The sequence below is a fragment of the Carassius carassius genome, chromosome 7, assembly GCF_963082965.1.
Source record: "Carassius carassius chromosome 7, fCarCar2.1, whole genome shotgun sequence".
Classification (NCBI taxonomy): domain Eukaryota; kingdom Metazoa; phylum Chordata; class Actinopteri; order Cypriniformes; family Cyprinidae; genus Carassius; species Carassius carassius.
In genome coordinates this window covers 12190899-12213906 of record NC_081761.1, presented here as the reverse complement: position 1 = coordinate 12213906, position 23008 = coordinate 12190899, and the positions used below count along the sequence as shown (strand labels likewise).

General features: G+C 35.0%; 1 protein-coding gene across 7 annotated transcripts in view; it reads left to right on the top strand.

Annotated features, from left to right (window-relative positions):
- The window catches only part of ptprdb (protein tyrosine phosphatase receptor type Db), a 69243-nt gene extending 51054 nt beyond the window's left edge, over window positions 1–18189 (top strand). For 3 of the 7 annotated variants that reach the window (XM_059553840.1, XM_059553838.1, XM_059553839.1), the window contains 21 exons: window positions 1735–1832; window positions 2904–3160; window positions 4058–4151; window positions 4339–4548; window positions 4776–4936; window positions 5272–5283; window positions 5393–5508; window positions 5642–5680; window positions 7774–7871; window positions 8126–8249; window positions 9203–9378; window positions 10278–10301; window positions 10897–11016; window positions 11433–11587; window positions 12724–13009; window positions 13287–13465; window positions 13621–13747; window positions 14092–14217; window positions 14712–14866; window positions 15000–15135; window positions 17021–18189. In XM_059553840.1, coding sequence (XP_059409823.1) covers window positions 1735–1832; window positions 2904–3160; window positions 4058–4151; window positions 4339–4548; window positions 4776–4936; window positions 5272–5283; window positions 5393–5508; window positions 5642–5680; window positions 7774–7871; window positions 8126–8249; window positions 9203–9378; window positions 10278–10301; window positions 10897–11016; window positions 11433–11587; window positions 12724–13009; window positions 13287–13465; window positions 13621–13747; window positions 14092–14217; window positions 14712–14866; window positions 15000–15135; window positions 17021–17089 — 2762 coding nt within the window. In that variant the 3' untranslated portion in view covers window positions 17090–18189. Of the gene's footprint in view, window positions 1–537; window positions 1192–1734; window positions 1833–2903; window positions 3161–4057; window positions 4152–4338; window positions 4549–4775; window positions 4937–5271; window positions 5284–5392; window positions 5509–5641; window positions 5681–7773; window positions 7872–8125; window positions 8250–9202; window positions 9379–10277; window positions 10302–10896; window positions 11017–11432; window positions 11588–12723; window positions 13010–13286; window positions 13466–13620; window positions 13748–14091; window positions 14218–14711; window positions 14867–14999; window positions 15136–17020 lie in introns of all 7 variants that reach the window. The other 4 variants (XM_059553844.1, XM_059553842.1, XM_059553841.1 and 1 more) reach the window with 4 other exon arrangements.
- The last annotated feature ends 4819 nt before the right edge of the window (window positions 18190–23008 follow it).

Genomic DNA, 23008 nt, shown 5'->3' with positions numbered 1-23008 from the left:
CGAGTTCAACTTTTGAATCATTAAACAAAACATTCAGACCGATATCATGAACCAGATCAAATAATTCACTGACAAGATCTGAATAAAAAAGAACATTGTTAACAAATCACACTACTTCTATTCACTTAAAAAGCTACGGTGGATGTCAAGATTTTTAGTGAATATCATTAAATATTGAGTCTGTGACATTTCGATTCAACCAATTTGTGACTGTATCATACTGTACAATTCACTCAAAAGAGTGCTTCTCTTATTAACGCTCTGGTGAATGTCAAGATTTCCAGTCAATTCTTTCATCTGGGGATTTCAGTGAGTCATTTTTAAAGGTTGAAATCTTTAGTCCCTGTTCACTGTAATTCCATGGAAACTTTCCGGTTGTTGTTCTTTTCTGTATTGCACGAGAAAGTCTTTTAATTTTTGGGTGAACTAATCATTGAAGTAACCACTAAATCAAGTGTATCACTTAATCCTACACATATATTATCTCCAGTGCTACATATGTAGTGTTGATCAGCAGTATTATTTTCTCCTCCACAGTGCCAGGTATGCCCGTGCTTACAGTTGCGCCATCAGAAGATGGCACTGCCCTGCTGAAATGGCAGCCTCCTCCTGCTGGTCTGTCCCCGGTGCTGGGCTACAGGCTCTCATATGGCCAGGCTGACCCGACCTCAGACTCCTTCATGGTGCAAGAGCTAAACGCAGAGGAGCGCACCTACAGCATCCCATCTTTGAGCGCAGGGGTGCTGTACGTGTTCCGTCTGGCCGCGCGTACCATCTGGGGTTATGGTTCAAGCGCTCAGGTCACCCTTTTAACACCAAACGTGGTGCAGACAACCACAGACGACATGGTAACAGCCCCATGGACAACAGATGCTTTAAATGTGAGCGTACAGGAAACAGTTCCGCTTTTGGCTAACTTAACAGCCCAAGACATCAACTCCTCTTCTGTGATCCTGAGATGGGAGCGACCTAAAAACTATGACTGGATCCAAGGTTACCGTGTGTGGTTCGCTGTCACCTATAGTAATGGCACGGACATTGCCATGGAATCAGACGTTTCGGAGGCCACGGTGGTTCTTCATGGCCTAAAGCCAAATACTGAGTATGTGGCGAGAGTGTGTGTGCTAAGCAAACACGGCCCTGGGCCCTATAGTCTCCCTATATCCATCAAAACACAACCAGCACAGGAAGGTAGGACTCATGTGTATCCTTCTCACACACAAACATTTACCATCAGGCAAGCCTACCTAAACAAAACCACTACATTTTCATTACTCTAGAAGGATGTTTTCTGTTTATGTCTGGTTATTTTTCACTGTCTTTGTTGGTCTGAGTCTCTTGTTCGGTGGCCTCCGTTCAGTGCAGATAAAAGGTGAGCCTCTTTCTGTAAATGGATCTAGGTGAATGTGGAGTGCTCCATTATCTCATAAGACAACTATGGTAAAGGTGAGCCTTTAGAAAAGAGTGATGAATTCTTGTCAGCGCTATGAGAAAAAGTAACTTACTAGCTCTTTTTTTCTCCTGGTGGCTCTGTGCCCTCTTTACAGATAACAGCCTGATGTGGTAAATGATTTTAGTAGAAACAGTTGAAAGGATTCTTTGATGTTCTTCATAAATGCTTTAGCAATGCTGGAGGCCAGAGGATCTGCTCAGGTGAGCTGAAGCATTGATGTGTTGATCTCTTGTTTTCTCTCTCTCTCTCTCTCTCTCTCTCTCTCTCTCTCTCTTTAATAGTGTTTGCTGTGAACTTCAGAGTGAAAGCTGCTATGAAGAGTTCAGTGTTGCTGACCTGGGAGTCACGAACCACTAGTAATAAAGCACAGTCTCTTATTGTAAGTACAGTACTGTGAAATACAGTACTCTGTTGCATGTGTGTGAGAGCATGAGTCTGGTTTTGTTGAAAAAGTTAACGTGTGAATAGGTTAGGGATGTGGTTAAACCTGTTTGACTCCAAAAGCCATCATGACAACAAAACCTGGAGGACTAATGGGTTTATAAGTATGGATTTATATAATAGGAGTTTTTTAATTGTCTGTTGCTCTACATCATAAATTATACACACAAATACTGAAAACATTTTGAAGTTCTCTTTACTTTCACTTTTAAAAATGTACTGTAAAGCACTGTAAAGACAAGCTGCTTGTTTTCAGAAGTTTCTATTTACACAAATTAGGAGTGGCAATATACGCATAAAATAATGAATTAAAATAACTTCAGTAATTCTAGATGTTTCGAGAAAATAATGTTTTTCCTGGTTCACACTTTTAGAAACTATAGAAATGTACATTACTTTCCAAGATTAAAATATATATATATATATATATATATATATATATATATATATATATATATATATATATATATATATATATATATACCAAAAAAACATTGTGCATTTTTATGACTCTTCCAGGTCTATAAATCACACTTCTAAAATTCCCTCATATGTTTTCCATGACCATGGGATAAATTCAAATAAGAAATCTGATATTTTTTGCTGTTTTTTTTTTTTTTTTTTTTAAGCATGTTTTATCTTTTTTTTATGATTTTAAGCCATCTTGTGGCCCCCTTTTAAGTGTGCTGAGACCCCCTGGTGGGCCCTGGACCCCTGGTTGAGAATCACTGGCTTAGATGACAGAAGATATCATTAACCCACAAACAAACTTGTGTGTGTGTGTTGTTTCTCCATCGCCACACTTCATGCAACATATTGAGATGAAATCGTATATGACAGTGTTTGTATAAATGTGTGAGCATGCACATTTAGCAAGTCTCTGAGGTGTCAGTCTTAATCTCTCTCTGCCCTCTTCGAATGTGTGCATGCCACAAGATGTTCAAAGTCTTGGCTGGTTAAGTGTGCAGTTTACGTTTATTTGCTTTTCTATTTTCTGCTTCTCATTCAGATCTCATATGGTGATGGTGAGAGTTTGGAGGTGGATGGGCGGCTCGGGCAGAAGTTGGTGACTAAGCTGAAGCCCCAGTCTCTCTACACCTTCATGTTAACTAGTAAAGCTGATGCCACTGGAGGCCTGCAGCACCGTGCAGATGCAATGACGGCTCCAAACCTGCTGACTAGGAAACCCCAGGTTCTGGACAAGACCAGCTCTCAGAGCATCGCTACCCTGCAGCTGCCCACTGTCCAGGGACAGGCTAATGTCAGGTCAGGAATACACCAATAAAAAGAGGGTGGGATTTATTAAAAGCTTCAAATTGGACTTACTTTCAACTGTTTATGTTCAGGTCTAAACTAGATTTCCAGATTTCTATTGTGGTCTCGGAATTCTAAACTCAAAATTTTACAGAGGCTTCATTTATTTGATCAAAATGTCAGTAAAAATAATATTGTGAAAGATTACCCTAATAAAAAAGAAATGTATTTAAAATACATTCATTTCATACTAAATATGGTTCAAATCTATTAACATATTTACTGACATATCAATCAAGACTTGATATAAAAATTCTGATAAAACTTAATTTGGAGTACTACTTGTGCACATTTTTTTCATATTAAGCATAAAATGTGTTTTAATGCCACTATTGGTGAAAATTGTATGATCTTTGAATAATAAGTCTTTAAATGCAAGATATTTAATGAGTACCTAAAGTATACTTGCATTAGTTCCACTTTAGCACAATCAAATCTACTTCAGTACATCTTTAGTCACTTCTGCACTACTTCCGCAGAATTAAAATGCATTAAGTACAAAGTTAGTTGTTCCGATTCAGCAGACTTCAAGTATACCAGTTTAATATACTAAAAGTACAATTGCAAGGTATTTTTATTAAGTACATAAATATGTAAATCTATATGTAGTATACTTAGCAAAAAAACTATCAATAGGGCAATACAATTTAAAATAACTGTTTCCTGTTTTAATATTATTATAATAATATATATTTTATGTAGTTTATTCCTGTTATGGCATAAAATATTATTTTACGGTGCAAACCGTTTTTTTTTCTTCGTTTTTTTTTTTTTTTGTGCAAAAAGCAACCCCAGACTTTTCTGTATGAGATTCACCCATAATAATTACTTTCATATTTTTATTGGAAGGGGTTTCTACATTGTGGTTGTCCCCCTAAAGAGGCAGAGAGGAGGAAACTTCCAGAATTTATGGAGTGATCCAGATGAGATGAACATTGATGAGGTAATACATTTTTGTAATTGAGTTGCAGATGTTGTAATTTTGTAAACTTTTTCATCAAGTTGTTCACTGTCGTTGTTGAAGAAGCTGTTCAAAGTTTAAAGCACATGTTGGTTCAACACAGGGGAGTTGCAGTGTCTGTTGTGATTAACTTAGTGTCATGCTCTTGTCTGTTTTCTGGTTTCTCCAGCTGCTGAGGGAGATTAATGGCACCGGTCGCTCTGTGCGTCTACGGAGGCAGGCCGAGGCAAAAGCATACATCAGTGCTCATTTCCAGAATCTTCCATCTGAATTCAAACTAGGAGACGGACGCGTGTATGGAGCATTCCTAAACCGGCCGCTTGTAAACGGACAGGAGTGTGTGTGCTTCGTGCTGGCTATTCTTGAACTGGGCCAGAATGTAAGTCCTTCTTTTCTCTCTCATGTACATGAAAATGTAGTGATTAGATACACTGTGTTAAATAATCATTGTGTGAGTAAATCATTTCTGAGAAAAACATAGCTTAGTTTGAAACATTTAGTAAAGGAAATTATGATGTACTGCTTATTTTTAAAGCAGGAATTGTGACATTCAACAGAAAATACGGGGGCAAAAACTACAGTAAGAATGATATTTTTGATTGGCAGACCGTGTACTCCACGAGTCCATTCTCTGATGCCGTGCTATTCTCTGATGTTGAGCCACAGCCAATCATTGATGAGGAGGAGGGGCTTCTTTGGGTGGTGGGGCCAGTCCTGGCGGTCATTTTCATTATCAGCATTGTCATCCTCATCCTCCTCTTTAAAAGGTGAGAGTGAAAGAGGGAATTAAAACATTTAAAATGGAAAAATCATAGATCCATGGTGGAAATACAACTTGTTATATCTTCTAGATATCGCTTGTGTAGAACTTAAAACCATGAAGTTTTTTTGCGAGTGAGTCATTCATTCGAGTCAGTCCTTTTGAATGAATCTCTTGAACGATTCACAGATTAGCCGTTTGAATGAAAATGGAACAGAACGAGAGGGAAATTAGCAAAGGAATAAAAATGATATATGCTTTATATTTCACCTCTGCAGAAGCTGATTTTATTTATCCCTAATTCTTTTTTTTCTTTCCTCGCTTTATCTGTGCACAAACCAGCAAACCAGACAGGTCTGTGTATTATGTTTCTCTCTAAATCTTATTACGACCGAAATGCAATATAAACTATTTCCTACTAAGTGAGTGTTGCTTTAATGCTCCTGCATGTGTGATGTTACAGGAAGCGGGCAGAGCTGGAGGGCAGGAAGTGCAGCTTTCCCAGCAGCAGTAAAGCCATGAGTTCCCAGCATCCATCTGACCCAGTGGAGCTGCGTAGAATCAACTTCCCAACGGCAGGTAATATATACTGATGAAAAGACATGTCACAAACACACTCACGTACAGGTACAGAGTGCTCAAGAATCAACTCTCAGTGCCCCTTTGATGCACACACAATGTCGGTATCAACACAGTGTTGTCTCTTTTTTAGGTTTGCGTGCATCTATCATCGGTTATCGACGGTTATCAAGTTAGTTGTGGTTTTTGAAGTCTATATTAACTGTTTAACCCCATTCATGTTTATGCAGTAACCGGTTTGGCTTTTTCATCCTCTTAACTCCTTTGGCTCATAAGAGAGGTGTGAAGCGTGTGAAGCTTTTCTCTCTCTGCTCTGATTGATGTCACAACCAGCTCACACACACCAGCAAACACTCATACATAAACACTTTCAATCATGTTGAACTTTCCATTGTCTTCCCTGTTTTATATTTAGCTAATACTATTTTCTAATCTCCTAACCTCTAAACCCTCACACAAACTTTCAGCATTTTTAGATTTTCATTAAGACAATGTTTAGTGTTTATTAAGATGTTTCTTTACCCTACTTGTGAGGAGATTTATTCCCCTCGATAATGGTGAAAACTGATCTACACACAGACACTCACACAATTACAGCTAGCTCTCTAAATGGGGACACACCAGGAATGTTTTTAAATAAAACATAAGATGTTAGAGATTATAGTAATTCATTGCAGACATGAACTCTTCTCAATGATATTCTAAATGCAGCAATATTGATTTCTGCTTTAAGGTTTATTTTATCTGATTCAGCCGTTTCATTGTTTATTTCATCTTGCTTGATACTTCTGAATGTCTTGTAATATATACCCTCTCCTGTGCACATTCAGTATAGTTCAGATTTTATTTATAGAAATTTTAGAGTGGGATTTGAATATCTGTCTGGGTGAAGACCAGTCTCCTCCCACAATCAAAAATAAGTTATATATCATGAAATAATTTATACGTTTTCTGTTAGGCTGGTTACCTTACTACAGAATACAATAAAAATTGTTAACAATTATTTTTAAATAACATGATACTTTTATTTTAGTTTATAGATGCCTAGTGTATCATATAGTGTAAACATGACAATCTTACATTTTGAGCTTTTAATTGATCAGTTATTTTTTTAATGGACATTAAATGTATGAAACATTTAATATATATTATCCAACTGAAAGTACAACCATTCATAAGGGGCCATTCTATTTATATATTTACTGATTTTTATTACGTAAGCGTGAGAATAACTTTTATGTGGTGAAATTTCAAGATGAACACTTACTGGACTAAAACAACTTTATCCATTATCCTTTTAACTTAAAAAAAAAAAAATCATTTTAAGATGTTTATTGTCAAATATTTTTTGTACCATTATATGTCCACAACTATAACCCCCAAAAACAGAGAGGTTTGATCATAAAATTAAGAATTAAAATGTAATTGCATAAAAAAATAAAAATTTGTGTTTACTTAATATATATGTGTGGTTGAACTGTGTATATATTTATGTATATAAATATGATTTATATCATACATAAATATAAATATATATTACACATATTTCTTAAATAAATACATGTGTGTATGTACGTATATTCATATATCATATAAATATGCACAGTACACACACACACACACACACACACACACATACTGTATATTATATAAACACAAACTTTTATTTTGAAAACAATTAATCGTGAATAATTCTTTTGCCAACACTAATTTAAATATCACCTTAATAAGACATTATTGTGAAATATAGTGTAACAGCTGGTATTTACTGTATATGCATTTTAAATAGGTAGTCTGCTATATTGTCATAAAGATCTCATTGATTTACATTACATGCAGAATTTCATATTATTTTTTGGCCATACAAATATTAGCAATTGCACCAAATGTGTGCTCCGTTTGGGCCTCTAAATAAAACTGAGGTGTTTTTTCCATCCTCAGTATGAGCTCCAAATTCTCTTTGTTTAATACTCTATAAGCCGTAATAGCCTGATAGGCAAAAACACATTAATTAATTGTTCAAAGGTTCAATAAACTGTTCCATTAAAAAAAAAATCAAAGATTCATATATCAGGCTTTACAGGGTTAAATTCTGGTGATATTCTTTTAGCTGTTTTCTCCTCAGAACACCTAAACTCATGAACCCTAGTGCTAAAACATAGACGAGATCACTAAAATTCTCTCACACTGCTCAGAGCGCTCAGTCCAGCAGGATGCCGTGCTCTCAGGGTCTGAACTGATGTGATTGTGTGATGTGATTGACAGGCATGACCAGCCACCCTCCAGTGTCCGTCTCAGAACTGCCAGCTCACATAGAGAGGATGAAAGCCAATGACAACCTGAGGTTCTCTCAAGAGTATGAGGTCCGATCTCACACATAAACACACTGACATTCACACCCCATGGGTCTACATTAAAAACATATTAGCCTGTGAATGATATATATTCACACCACATTTTCAGCATACTATAATATGCTATGAAATCTTTTTTATGTTCTTTTGTTGTGTGAGCACTTATTTCAATGCATAGGCCATGTGATGTTTATAACATGTGAAGTGCAGTATGGGACTTGTCCAGTGTGATGTGTAATTCATGGCGTTCTTCTCTCTTGTAGTCTATTGATCCAGGGCAGCAGTTCTCATGGGAACATTCTAACCTTGAGATTAACAAGCCAAAGAACAGATATGCCAACGTCATCGCCTACGACCACACCAGAGTAGCACTTTCCAACAATGATGGTGAGATTGCGTGTGCCCAGTATGTCAATATTGCTTTTTCTATGTCTGTATTCATGAGAAATAACTCATTTTTAATCTTAAAGGGGTATTATCATGGGAAATCAACTAAGAGAATGTTATTACCTGTTCACATTTATTGCATCTTGCACCATTGCTGCTTGTTATCTCTAAATGTACACATAACTCTACCAGTATTATTATTGTAAACTAAATCTTATTTATTTTTATACAAGCTAAAAATAAAATACAAGTTTGGTAAACTTAAAAAACTTGGAATCTGCCAACATAATTATCTTGAAAACGAGCTGAAATAAGTTATTAGTACAATTCCTAAAACTAATACACAAATATTAAAAATTAATGTTAAAAAAATGTAAATGACAAAAGCACATAGCAAAATTACTCAAATATTATACAATATTATGACTAAAAACATAAAAATAAACACTTAAAAAAAGCTTACATTTTAATAAGTAGTATAATAGTATAGACATAATATTTTAATATTAAAATAACACTGACAGGTGTTGTTGAAGGTGTTTCAGATCACTTGTGAATGATACATTTGCAGAAGTTAAGAGCTTTTGTACAGCTAATATGCCTTATATTGTTTATTTTTGAGCTTCTTGATTTATTCATTTTTTTCACTTTTTGTATTTTTTTGTACCATTTTTTCCTTTATCACGATAGGACAGTATAGATAGACAGGAAGCAAATTGGTGGACAGAGAGGTATGGCATCAAGACGTGACTCGGGTTGCCTCAAGTGCATGTATGCTAAATTTTGGCTCTGATGCTGCTTCGTCATTTTGAAATATTAGATCTGACACACTACTAATGGAACTGAATTCAATCTTTTATTTACATCCATTAAAATTTATGAAGAGCATTTTTTTGTTTCCTCTTGTCAGTTTGAAAGTGATGAAGTGTTTGTCATTCCCTCTTGTTATGCAGGTGTTCCTGGCGGTGACTACATCAATGCCAACTTCATAGACGGTTACCGCCGACAGGGCTCATACATCGCCACACAGGGCCCCATGACAGACATGTTTAGTGACTTCTGGAGGATGGTGTGGGAACAACACACAGCAAATATCATCATGATTACCAAACTTGAGGAGAAATCCAGGGTAAGAGCACTAAAATACAATTACAGACCACACTCAAGTCATGTGCAGTCACACATTTACAGACAGAAACACAGTCTCTGTTCCAAAATCTAGTAAACATCCTTGCTTTCAACTATAGAAAGCATGTGACATGATTGGTCACTTATGTACAATGCATGCACGCTCTTGGTCAGTTATTACTTTCACCAAGAATCAAAACAATAGGAAAGCAAAGTCAAAACCCAAACATTTTAGGCAATTTTGAAATACTGGTAAGGAACTGTCCAGGAAAAAGAGTATGTATGGTCACCCTAGTCGACTACCAGTGTGAGTAAAGTGGGTGGAGCATCTGTGAAGTACAATAGTTGAGTGTAGACATGAAAGATGTAAATGTTACTGATTGATTTTACCGTTCCTGACCCCACGAAGGATATAATCAGTTCAAGACCATGGCAGAAATTGTTGCCATTCTGAGTATTTATATATATATATTGTATATACAGTTAAGTGCACTACTGAAATGTAACTACAAATGTTTTGCAAGAATAACATGAACAATTGGTTCCTTGTCAAAATCTTATTTTTGTCTGCAATATATCTTTTTTTTTTCAGATTTTCAAAAGCTATGGGCATTTATGCAGCCCACCAAAAATGTTAGATAAACTAAAATGTATTAATTAAATGTCAAACTGTTTGCATCAGGATGCTTAAAATGCTGTTAAGGTGACTGGATTTTGAAACAGAACTACTGAGACACTACAGCATTTAATCAAACTCATAAAAACACACATACACACATACTAACCATACTAACATTTTGATCAAACACAGCATTGATATTTTCCATATTTCTCAGTGAGTCTGTTGTGTGGTGTTACGGAGCAGAGTAAGTCTTATGCTGTTTGTCTATTACCCTCCAGATGCCTTCGTATTTCTTCTCAAAGGCAAGACGTCTCACTTGGCTAATTAGACCACTGTCACTTTTCACATGAATGGTTGATATTCCGTGTCTCACCTCTTTCCTCCTTGTTAACTCTGCCTCATCCCTTTTTCACACCCACTCTCTCTTTTTCTGATCTGTCTCTTCTCGCTTCCTCTTTCCCTCACTGACTTCTGAGACACATTTCGCCAAAGTGTAACTTGAATTTTTGGCTGGTTATCACACTCTCACTGCATGCTGAAATGTACTCTCAAAGGGTGTGTCTCAGTCTATTCCCTAGTTCCCTTTGGTGGGAATTAGTAAAAATAGGTTAAAAAGCATCCTGCTGATTTCTAGGGAGAGAACTGTTCAGTGCACTGGAATGATTTTGACAACGAGGCAACCCAATCCCTTGGTAGTGTAATTACCGGTGAACTAGGGAGCGGAATGACACATAACCATGTGAGTACTGTTGTTGATGGAAGGCAGCAAGGCTGAAGAGCAGCTGACTGTCAGCGTTGATCTCAGCTGGTTCTTCAGCTCTCCTCTAAAGTCTCCTTTGACATTGAGACATATGCAGTGGTGAGAGGTTTACCAAGTGTCTGCTGAACTGTGTGCAGAATAAATGCGATCAGTACTGGCCCAGCAGAGGCACAGAGACGTACGGATTGATGCAAGTCAATTTACTGGACACGGTGGAGCTCGCGACCTACTGCGTCAGGACTTTTGCTCTTTTTAAGGTAATGAAGAAGCAGTGATCAGCACATTTTTACTCTCCCAAAGGTAACCTAATGGCAGGGTCGACCCATAGGTTTTTTAGAACCTTGACATTTTCATGAAATAGGCCTCACTAGTGTGAACACGTTTACTGACATCTTCATCTCCTTGGCAATGTCTGATTTTTTTGAGAAAATCATGCAGAAGAGTTAAAATAATTATGCATTTGTTTTAGTTTGTAACTGTTAGTGTGCTTTGTGCGCTAAATATTGAGTATACATTGAATACACATTTGATGGGAAATATGTTAATAATAATAATAAAATAACATTGCTGCTTGGATGAGAAGCATTCTCTGACATCTTCTATTCTAGTCTAGTGTAGTCTGTTTTAGTATATGGTTCTGTACTGTGCTGAATTGTGTCGTTTTTATGTGCAGAGCGGCAGTGGCGAGAAAAGGGAGGTTCGTCAGTTCCAGTTTACAGCATGGCCAGATCAGGGGGTACCTGAACACCCCACTCCCTTCCTGGCCTTCCTCAGACGGGTCAAAGCCTGCAATCCCCCAGACGCTGGGCCTATTGTGGTCCACTGCAGGTAACTAGAACAGAACTGAGCTAACACGTTTATATCCAGTCAGACATGACAGGGAAAGATTCTGAGAACTGAGAAACTGAATGTGCTCTTACTCTGTAGAGAGTATCGAATCATTAGCCTGAATTGTGTTGATTATATAAAATTGGTGTTATATCACACAGAATTGAGTTGCAGCTTTTTGTGGAGTCTGAGTGTTTTTGTGTGTTTTATTTAGCTAAGACACAACAAAGCAACATTGCTACAATATGTACACGCACGGTTTTTACAAATTAACTGACACAGGGGAAATAAATTACATAAAACTACATATGTGGCCTTGGACCACAAAACCAGTCTTAAGTTGTACGGGTATATTTGTAGCAATTGCCAAAAATACATTGTATTAGTCAAAATCATTGGTTTTCCTTTTATGCCAAAAATCATTAGGATAATAATTGAAGATCATGTTCCATAAAGATATTTTGTAAATTTTCAACTCTAAATATATTATAACTTAATTTTTGATTAGTAATATGTATTGCTAAGAACTTCATTTGGACAACTGTAAAGGTGATTTTCTCAATATTCAGATTTTTTTTTACCCTCAGATTACAGATTTTCAAATAGTTGCATCTCGGCCAAATATCGTCCTATCCTAACAAACCATCAATGGAAATCAATGGATACATCTTCCTTTCAAACACTTATATAAACTATACATTTGAAGAATGTTCTCTTTTTTCGATTTTAGTTGATTTACAGGGTCGGTATAAGTAATAAGTTTAAAAAAAAAGTCAAATAATGTTTTTACTATTTCATCTCAAAGAAAAGCCCAGCATTTATAACAGTAGAGTTTATATGCATGCAGAACAGAAGTGAGAGGAGAAAAATAATAATACTCAAGTAATGAATTTATATAATTCATCATTAAAATTTATATAATTTTAATATATATATTTGTCTATATCTGTCTAATGGTTTTATTCTATGAAACTCTTCATTTAGAGAACATTGCAAAATAATTTTCACACGTCAGTCATTTTTATACAACCATTTGCTGGAATATCCGCTAATTTGAGTGCTTGTGACAAGCATTCTCTCTCTCTCTCTCTCTCTCTCTCTCTCTCTCTCTCTCTCTCTCTCTCTCTCTCTCTTAGTGCTGGTGTGGGCCGAACGGGCTGCTTCATTGTGATCGATGCCATGTTGGAGCGTGTGAAGCAGGAGAAGACGATAGATATTTATGGTCACGTGACTCTGATGCGATCTCAGCGAAACTACATGGTGCAGACAGAGGAGCAGTACGTCTTTATTTATGATGCACTGCTGGAGGCTGTTTCCTGCGGCAACACAGAGGTCCCAGCACGCAATCTTTATGCCTACATCCAGAGACTGTCACAGACAGAACCGCCGGAGCACATCAGCGGAATGGAGCAGGAATTTAAAGTCAGTACTTCCCATGAATGTAACACATATTTGCTACTTTTTTCAGTAACAAATTAACTGAAGCTGTAACAGTTAAAACAATAAAAACAATTTTTTTTTTTTACAAAAATATACTTTTTAAAAGGAACAGACCACAACACTGTTACAGCTTTTTCATTAGTTATATATATATATATATATATATAATAAAATACTGTCTCCTGTTGCTGGCAGCTTTGTAATTTGCCTGTTCATAAAATGTAAATGTTTATTTCTTTTTTCTGTATCTCTTTTTCAGCGCTTAGCTAATGCCAAAGCGCATAACTCCCGATTCGTCAGTGCAAGCCTTCCGTGCAATAAGTTCAAAAACCGATTGGTCAATATCATGCCATATGAGACCACACGTGTGTGTCTGCAGCCAATCAGAGGAGTGGAGGGCTCAGACTATGTCAATGGCAGTTTTATAGATGGCTACAGGTACATTGTGATCTCTCTTTTTTATAGATTTATTAGTCAAAATAAAACAACACATCCACAAAACATGCCCACACCAACATTTGCAAGAAAGCTGGTGAAAATCTCTTGAACTCTTGAAAGTTCTTGAAGTTTTCATTTCCTTCTCGTCATTCTAGGCAACAGAGGGCATATATTGCGACTCAGGGGCCGCTGGCGGAGACCGTTGAAGATTACTGGAGAATGCTTTGGGAACATAATTCTACTATCGTAGTTATGCTTACTAAACTCAGAGAAATGGGAAGGGTTAGTTGACATACACACATACACATATCAGTGGTGATTATTGTGATTGGTTGATCAGTGTTAAGTATTTATATACTATTTTATAAATATTTTTAATTAACTTTTATGTTTTTATTTTCAGTTTTCATTTGTAATCTGCTTTTGTCTTTTTTTTATATATATTACTATTTGGGTTTAATTTGTTTTTATTTTGATTTAATTTTAACTGAGATCCAGTTAGCATGTTTAGTGCATCAATTAAGTCGTTTAAGTTGAACTTTTTCATCTGATATTTGTATTTGATTTCAGCTGCATTTTACTTTTGAATAACGATATTAACACCGATTAACTTTTTTCTAATGCAGGAGAAATGTCATCAGTACTGGCCGTCTGACAGGTCAGCACGCTATCAGTACTTTGTGGTGGACCCCATGGCGGAGTACAACATGCCTCAGTATATTCTGCGAGAGTTTAAAGTCACAGATGCAAGGGTATGTCAAGCACTTGTTAAAACCTTTAAGCTTTCCATGCTCATGAAAATCTGGAATACATAGTCTTTTTTTTATTCTGGAAACCATATTATATTGTGAGTATACATTTTCCTACTGTAATGTACATAGTATCTACATCCATTAAAATATTTTTGTTTTATTTTATTTTATTAACTTGCATTAGTTCTGTTAAATGCTTTGTGTCAGTTCTTTTGAATGATTCAGTCAAAACGATTGGTTTTTATTATTCATTAGCACAGGGATTTTTACAGCATAAAAAAGCTAGGTTTTCTCGATTACACTTTATTAAACTTTCATTCAGAACATTAAATAATGTTACCACATTATATAATGCCTGGAACTTATTAGCTGGCAAATTAGAAATTATTTATTAGTTAGAACCATCATGAAAATTTAATCCAACACCATGGTTTATATAACTCGGTTTATATACTGCCACTATATGTCTCTCACGACATGTCTCTTGCTCCTAGGACGGTCAGTCCAGAACAGTCCGGCAGTTTCAGTTCACAGACTGGCCAGAGCAGGGTGTACCCAAATCTGGTGAAGGCTTCATTGATTTTATTGGTCAAGTGCACAAAACAAAAGAGCAGTTTGGTCAGGATGGACCGATCACGGTACATTGCAGGTGAGGAGAACAATGAAGGCATTTAGGATGGATTTAAAAAAACATTCAAGTCTTACAAAGAGCTGTGAAATAAAATGAATGTATTCACATTATTGTATTTGATGCATTACTCAATGTCACATTTTCTGTGCAGTGCTGGTGTTGGGAGGACAGGTGTATTTATCACTTTGAGTATAGTGCTGGAGAGGATGCGTTACGAAGGAGTGGTTGACATCTTCCAGACTGTCAAAATGTTGCGCACTCAAAGACCAGCCATGGTGCAGACAGAGGTACACTTGCACACTGTAACCCATATGATGCAGTATTCATGTCCTTCTATCTCATAATTCCGTAATTCCATTAGACTAGTACAAGTAAAAAAAAAAAAATTCAGACGGCCGCACATAATTTTGTTGTATATTAAAATGCTTTTTTATTTCTTAACTAAACATGCAAAGCCATTTGTAGGTCAATTCGCCATAAAAGTATAAAAAGTGTCTATAATGCTTTCAGCATTGCTGTATTTCAACTCTGGCTCAAACACTCTGGCCATGTGTTTCTCATTATTGTGACTACTTCTCAGTTTATTTCTTAGAATTATTGTGATTTTCATGTAGTTTTCTTTATTACATTATATCTCATAATTTTTATTTTATTTCTTACAGTTGACTTTCTCATTATTTCTCCCACTTTGTTGCTCATAACTGCATCTGACCCCTACAATTCTGACTTTATATCTCGTAATTACAGCTTTGGTTGTCATGTGAATTTATAGCACACAGACACAACTATTTCTCATAATTGTGACTTTATTTCTTATAATTGTGTGTTATTACTTGTTATTGCTACTTTGTATCTCACAACTGCAACTCTCACAATTGTGGCTTTATATTCATAACTAACTTCATTTCTTCCAGCTATGATAATTCTCTTTATTGTTATTACTTATTACTTAAAACTATATTTTTTATAATTAAGAATTTATTTTTAATTATTGTGACTTTATATCTCATAATTATGACAGCATTTTACTGCCACGTAAAAAAAAAAAAAAGCAAATCTGAGATTACTAGATTAAAGTCGTAGATAATATTTCAAGAATAAAGTTGGAATTACGAGAATAAAGTCAAAATGTTATGAGAATAAAGTCGAAATATTACGAGAACAAAGTCGAAATATTATGTGAATAAAGTCAAAATGTTTCGAGAATAAAGTCAAAATATTAAAAGGATAAAGTCGAAATGTTTCGAGAATAAAGATTAAAGTTAAAATATTTTGAGAGTATATTCTGGCCTTTTGCACATGCAGGTTTCCTGGATTGGGAGCACCAGGAGATATTCTAAAATCTCAGTTTTCAAAATCTGTCAGTTTTATAGTGAAATACAAACAATATATTACAATAATGTGTGTTTTTCACGCTCTTTAATGTGGTGTGACAGATCGCTGTATTTGCTTCAGTTTAAGCGGCATGTGAGTCTTTCCGATAGGTACAATAATGATACATTATAAATTAAGATATAGGCTACTGTTTTTTCATGCCTTCTGATCTTCCTTCACTTTTATATCTTGCTATAAACTTGAAATAAAGAGGAAAAGACATTTATAATTTGTATTTCGTGATGAAACTAATATAACACAGCTCAGCTTTCTAATTATGTCAAAGCAACAAAGCACAAAATTATTGTGATAACTGGGACTTTATTCTCGAAACATTTCAACTTTATTCTCGAAACATTTTTCATCTTTATTTTCGCAACATTTCAACTTTATTCTCGAAACTTTTCGGCTTTATTCTAGTAATATTTTGATTTTATTCTCGTAGTTTTATCACTTTATTCTCGAAACATTTCGACTTCTCGTAATTTTTGATTTTTTTTTTCATGGCACTAAAACACTGTCGTACATAATTGACTATTTCTTTCAAATGTCACTTTATTACTTGTTACTAGGACTTTATACTGTATACCAAATTTCCGACTTTCTAATAAATGCAATTTTATCTCTCGTAATTTAAACTTCATATCTCACAGTTGTCACTTAAAATTTGAACACTCTCTCAGAATTGCAATTGTATTTTTTTACCAAACTGTTTTCAATAGTGTATTAATCAGCAGTCTGTGATTCGGTTTAAATGATGTGTGTGTGTGTGTGTGTGTGTGTGTGTGCCCTCCGCAGGAGCAGTACCAGTTCTGCTATCGAGCAGCGCTGGAATACCTGGGCAGTTTTGATCACTATGCAACATAAAACCTTCCCCTGGACCAAGGGCCACATCATTACACACGAGACCTGCGTCTGATCAATCTGACAGCCTCTTTCTGTTGCCCACAGCTCAAGAGTCTGTTTGATTTCTCCCGACAGCACACAGTTTAATAGCCAGACAGGGAGGGCAGCTGGGATACAGATTTGTCACAACAAATTGTAGATCCAATCATATAGCTGAAAGTTGTCAGGTCATAAAACTCTGGCAACCGGCCAGCAGATCCCATAAACTCGCAGGAACCCAACAATGTGCTGTCTGGACTGATTCAACAGACCAAAACCGAGGGAGAAAACAATCAAGCAGTTTGATGGTATCATCATTTGTTTCAATACCAGAACCCCCCAAAAATACAGTTTATTGAGGAATGCATTGAGGGTTTAGAGTTTTTGTCACCAGTCGTATAGTGGATCCACCAACTCACTAAAGTCATACATACGAAATGAAATTCAACGACACCCTAAGTATTGGTGCTTATGCCAGTATCCTGTTTGTTTATCTGTAGCACACACACATAGATATATACACATAGATACATATCTATCACAGATTTAAGACAAGGAAAGATCACAAGCTGAAAATGGAGATTTGTTTCAAAAACTGTGCAATATTGAACGTGAACTGCACCTTCAAGCTTAAAACCACTCAAGTATTAAACATATTCTCACTGTAATTATATTGTCTCATTAATCCTATATAATATAAAATATAAAACAAGTTGTTATTATGCATATTAGCACATTATATATATATATATATATAAATTGTCAATGTATTGAGTGATATTTATACTATGTGAATGAGGTACTTGTCAGTGCACATAAGTTATGAAAAGTACTGTTTGCAGTAATATATATTTTTTCCACTAAACTTACCAAAACAACTATTTAAATGCAGGATTGGAAGATCAAATGTTGCACTCTAAACATGAGGTGACACGTTTAAAACAATAACATAATGGATCATCTGACACTGGTAGTGCCTTATCATAGTCACATGTTTAAAATGGTTCGCTATTAAAGTTAAATGTTCCACATTTATGGATATTAACCTGCTTTTATGTAAAAAAAATATATATATATATGTATATATATATATATATGTATATATATGTATATATATATATATATATATATATATATATATATATATATATATATAATGCTTAATAAAACCTGAAGTAAATACAGTTACATCCTACAGAGTGAATTTTAATATACATTTCACACCAAGGCCAATTTTAAGTACCAGGGTGGTTTATTCATTCAAGTGAAGTACTGCCAAGATGACTAGACAATTCTATTACTGAAAGCCAATATGTGTCCATTTTTGAGAGGACACACATTTATGGAATCTATATTGGGCCAAGAGAACTGCATATTCCATTACATGTATAATAGCGATTATATTATAAATGATTTGTATTTAAAAATTATAACGGAGTATAGAACAGGAAATAGTTTTCTCACTTTCAGTCCATACCGTTGCAGGAAACATGCATTTCTAACTGTTAATGTCTGCATTCTGGTTTATCAGCATTGAGATAGTATTAATGATGTTAGTGTGTTAACATCAAGAAAAAAAACATTTTTCATGCTGATGAGGATGCTTTCGAAAGGGGGATTTTAAAAGCCAGAGCTAGTTGAACTAAATTACATTTTAAAAGACTTTTCACTAGAAGTCTGATGTCCAGATTTTGATTCATAAAACATTGCATGATAAATTAGATCTGCAACTTTGGGAGCAAACTTGCTCATAGAAACGGCCCAATTGTGTCTATATCAATTTCATGGACCGTAACAGTCGTATGGTTATGGTTTGGGATATAACTGCACTCTTGTTCTATGCACTAACCCTTACTATTTCTTCAACACAGAATGTTATTTGTATTGAATGAGATGAATTTCACAGTGTGTGCATGTTAAGAGAAAAATGAGTTTTGGTTCCAAAGCTTAAGACAATATGTGCATATTGTTATTGTTGAAAACTTTAGATGATAGAGTGGTTTAATATGAGTGGTTGTCCTTCTAGTCCAGTGGTAATAGTCATCATTCAGTAATTCCAAGAAAGTCTGGTCACTGCGAACTTCAGCTCATTGTACGTTCGGTGTAAAGAAATGTTTACCTTTCTTTGCAGCATCTTTGTCTTTGTGTACTTTTTTTTTTTTTTTTAAACCAGAGTTGAGTCAGTTTTGTATTTGAAATCTAACATGCAATTCTTCCATTATCTACCTTCTCCATATTGTTACACTTTACAACATATATATTTTACAACCAAGTTTCAGGGTTTTTCAAATTTCAACTTTAGTTGAAACTAGCTATGCTTCTATTTTCAAGAGGATATCAGTTAGCATTTCAGTCTATGCTGATCTGTCAGTGTTTTGAGGAAAAAGAAGAAAAAAAATCATCTATTTTCCAGTGCATGACAGTCCCCATTTGTACAGATGTGAAGGCACCATTAGATTTTGATGAATCATGATATTGTTTCATGTGAAAAATAAACTAGCACAATCTATATCATGTAATCTGACCAAATATGCATTGTATCACCATTTTCATATTGTCGAACGTTGTGAGTGGTTTTACAATTTCACCCATCAATTAATGTGAAACACAAAAGGGAAATCTTTTACCTCTGATTTTGTAGTAAATGTAAATATTTCAGAGGATGTTTTCTTTTTTTAATTTTCCTACTTTATGTTTTAAGGACAGGTGTATGAGAATACAATTGTATTGGAAAAGTTTTATTTGTTACAAATAAAATGGTAAGAATAGTCTTGAGTTTTTATTTATCCATGCTGCATGAACAGTGATCAGTTTATACTGACGAGCAAAAATATTCAAGAAAACTCAAATATTTCTATCATCTTTGATATACAAATTAAGGCTTTTAAATGAGCAATCTCATCAAAACTTTGCCGAGACAGATTTATTTTTTAATTATATCTTTTACTTTTAGTATCATTTTTACTTTATCATTGTCCAACTTTAGGTTGTAATTAATATAGTTAGTTTTTTGTTTTTTATCTTTACTGATTTTTATAAAGAGTACATTTTACATTATTAGTAATATTTCAAGATGAACACTTACTGGAGTGAAGCAACTTCGATGTACTAAATCCATAAATCATTTTAGAAAAAAAAAAAAATTAACTGAAAACATTAAAACGTATCAAATATAATGCACAAGATTTAATAACTATGTTTACATCTCTCATTCATCGTTATATTGGATTGCATTACGTGTTTTGTCCCATTATTAAAAAAAAAAACTAGCTTTGAGTTTAAAAATAAGTATTTACATATAACCTTACTTACCCATATTTTTGGGAAATATAGCATAACAACTGATACTTTTATGCATTTTATGTAAGTAGTCTGCTATACTGTTGTATAATCCTATTGATTTATTATCAGAGCTATTAGAAGTCCATCTTATTTTTGGCCATCAGCCAACAAGCTTTAACGGGAAAAAAAGTTGTTAGCGCCCCCTAGCGCCCAATTTAACAATACTTTACAATATAATGACAATATAAACCAATGTTATTAAGACCACCTTAACAATGGAGTAACCTTATTTAGTTCTAGGAAATTTGGATTAAATTTTGTGCAAAATTCATCTCATGTAAACATTATTATGTGCATCTAATTTGCTATTAAACTGTATTAGATGCATTTCATCATTATAGCCATTGGATTCCCATTTCACATTTTTTTTATATTATTTTAGATAAAGGGGTATGTTTTAGTTTAACAATGTCTGGAGTGCTGGTAAGGTTTTATATTAAATCCAGGCCCTTTTTTCGGCCTTACAGAAGCTAAAAAAATCATTTTTACCTAATGAAGCCTAATGCACTACAAAACTACTTTAGAATTCTTTCTGCTGGAATTGCACACAAACAAAGCTCTTCGCTTCCAAGCCTCAATTTGATTGTTTTGCCAATTAAAACCATTTACTACTTTTGTGTGAAGCTTTCAAATCAGCAGTCGTGACCAAAGTGAAACCAGTCAAAGCAACGTGCTGTTTGGCTCAAACAAACGCCAAACCGCAGCCAGCTCTGAAATAAATCACTCCTTTGACAAGGGTTATATATTTCAATAAAGTCATTATTTCACGTTTCAATTCTCGTCAACTCATTTTTAACACAAACACATGCTCAGTTTCAGAATAATATTCATGTTTACTACGACACTACTGCAGATGTCGGGTAAAAAGGCCATTACTCAATCACAAGAACTTTGGGCACAAAAAATAAAATAAAAACACTCAAATCGCATTCCCGACTGCTTTAATAAATCAGAGCCAAGTGTGTCTCTTCCACTTAGTCTCATTCAAGCAGGAATCAGCTGTATAAAACAGTCAAGCACATTCTGCACACCTGCATTGGATCAACAAGTAAACATTAGATGAGTGGGACGTTCACACATTCACTACCATCTGTCATCAAACAAGCATTGATATTCAAGGAGAAAGCATTCCATTTTTTTTTTTTGGTTTTCTTACATGTAAAACCTCAGTCTCTTTTGATTGGCAAATAGTTAAAAACTGTAAGTGGCAGCCATGCTGATCGGAAACATGTTTGTTTCAGTCTTGGCCCTTTAACAGTTCACAGAGTATGAAAAACGTTCTGCTACAGGCATCTGGAAAAATAACAGATTTCATCTCCCAAAACACAATGACGAGTAACATAATTCCACACTGAACTGAACACGGGGAAAAAAAATGTATCAGTCTTTTGTTACACGGTTTTGATTTCTTTAGCTTATCTGTTCATTTTTTTTTCGTACCAACATTCAAATTTCAATACTGCTGAAGTTCTACAAAGGCATAAATAAAAACAGAATATAATACAGGATGCTGTATAAAACTTGAAATAAAATTAGTATACTTTGTTTCTTGTCTTTCACTTTTTTAAGTTTTTTTTTTTTTTGGAAATGATATTTACCAGAGAGGCAAATGACGTTTTTGAGAGCAGGAACACAAAGTATACCCCTGAGATTAAAATAAATTCCCTATATGCATGTTGAGACCAGTTGTTCTACTCGTTGCCTGAAACTACACATTGCGCTACGGAAAACTTGGAAGGCACAAAAACTGGGGCTTTCTGACCCCAAGACTCCACACACACACACACGCACACACACACGCGCACATGCACGCACACCCCAATTCACTCGTAACAAATGACTCCAACACTTCACATCAGTACGGAACACTTAAGATAATCACGGTAACAGAATCAGTGTCCATGTGGGTAAAGATACTTCAATCTGGGGCCTGCAGTGGAAGGAGATTTTTTTTTTAAATGAAACAAAACAATTAGAAAAAAAAAAAGACCAGCTGAGTCAAAAGTCAAAGTTCATACTTTAGAGGGAGCAAGGCAGTGATTGAAGGTTTAGGGCCAGAATTCAGAGAATCTTCACAGTTGAGATGCTCTGCAAGTAATAGACGGCCTGCATAAAGGCTGGATAATCCTGGATTATGATTAGATGAAAATTAAAACTGCAGGACCAGAACAGTCATTAAGACATAATATATATACATATATATATATAGCATAGCTGTGTTCCTCCTCCTCTTTCATATGGTTTTAACCCAACATATACTTAAACTTCTATTCTTTATTTATATATATATAAAACTCTGAAGAAAGTTAAGAGTTTTATATTAAAACAAGGCTTCTCAAAGGTTGTTATGCACATTATATAAATGTATGTTACAAGATATACAAGGTTTTAAGTCACACCGATCATTACGGATACATCCAAGCATTCGACAACATACCTTTGGCTTGAAGATTAGTTTAACGAAGTACACAACTGAAAGAAACCTGTTGGAACCTGTTCAGACACAAAGTAGTTGCTATTTCAATGTGACGGAGAAAAAAAAAAAAAAGAATATTCAAG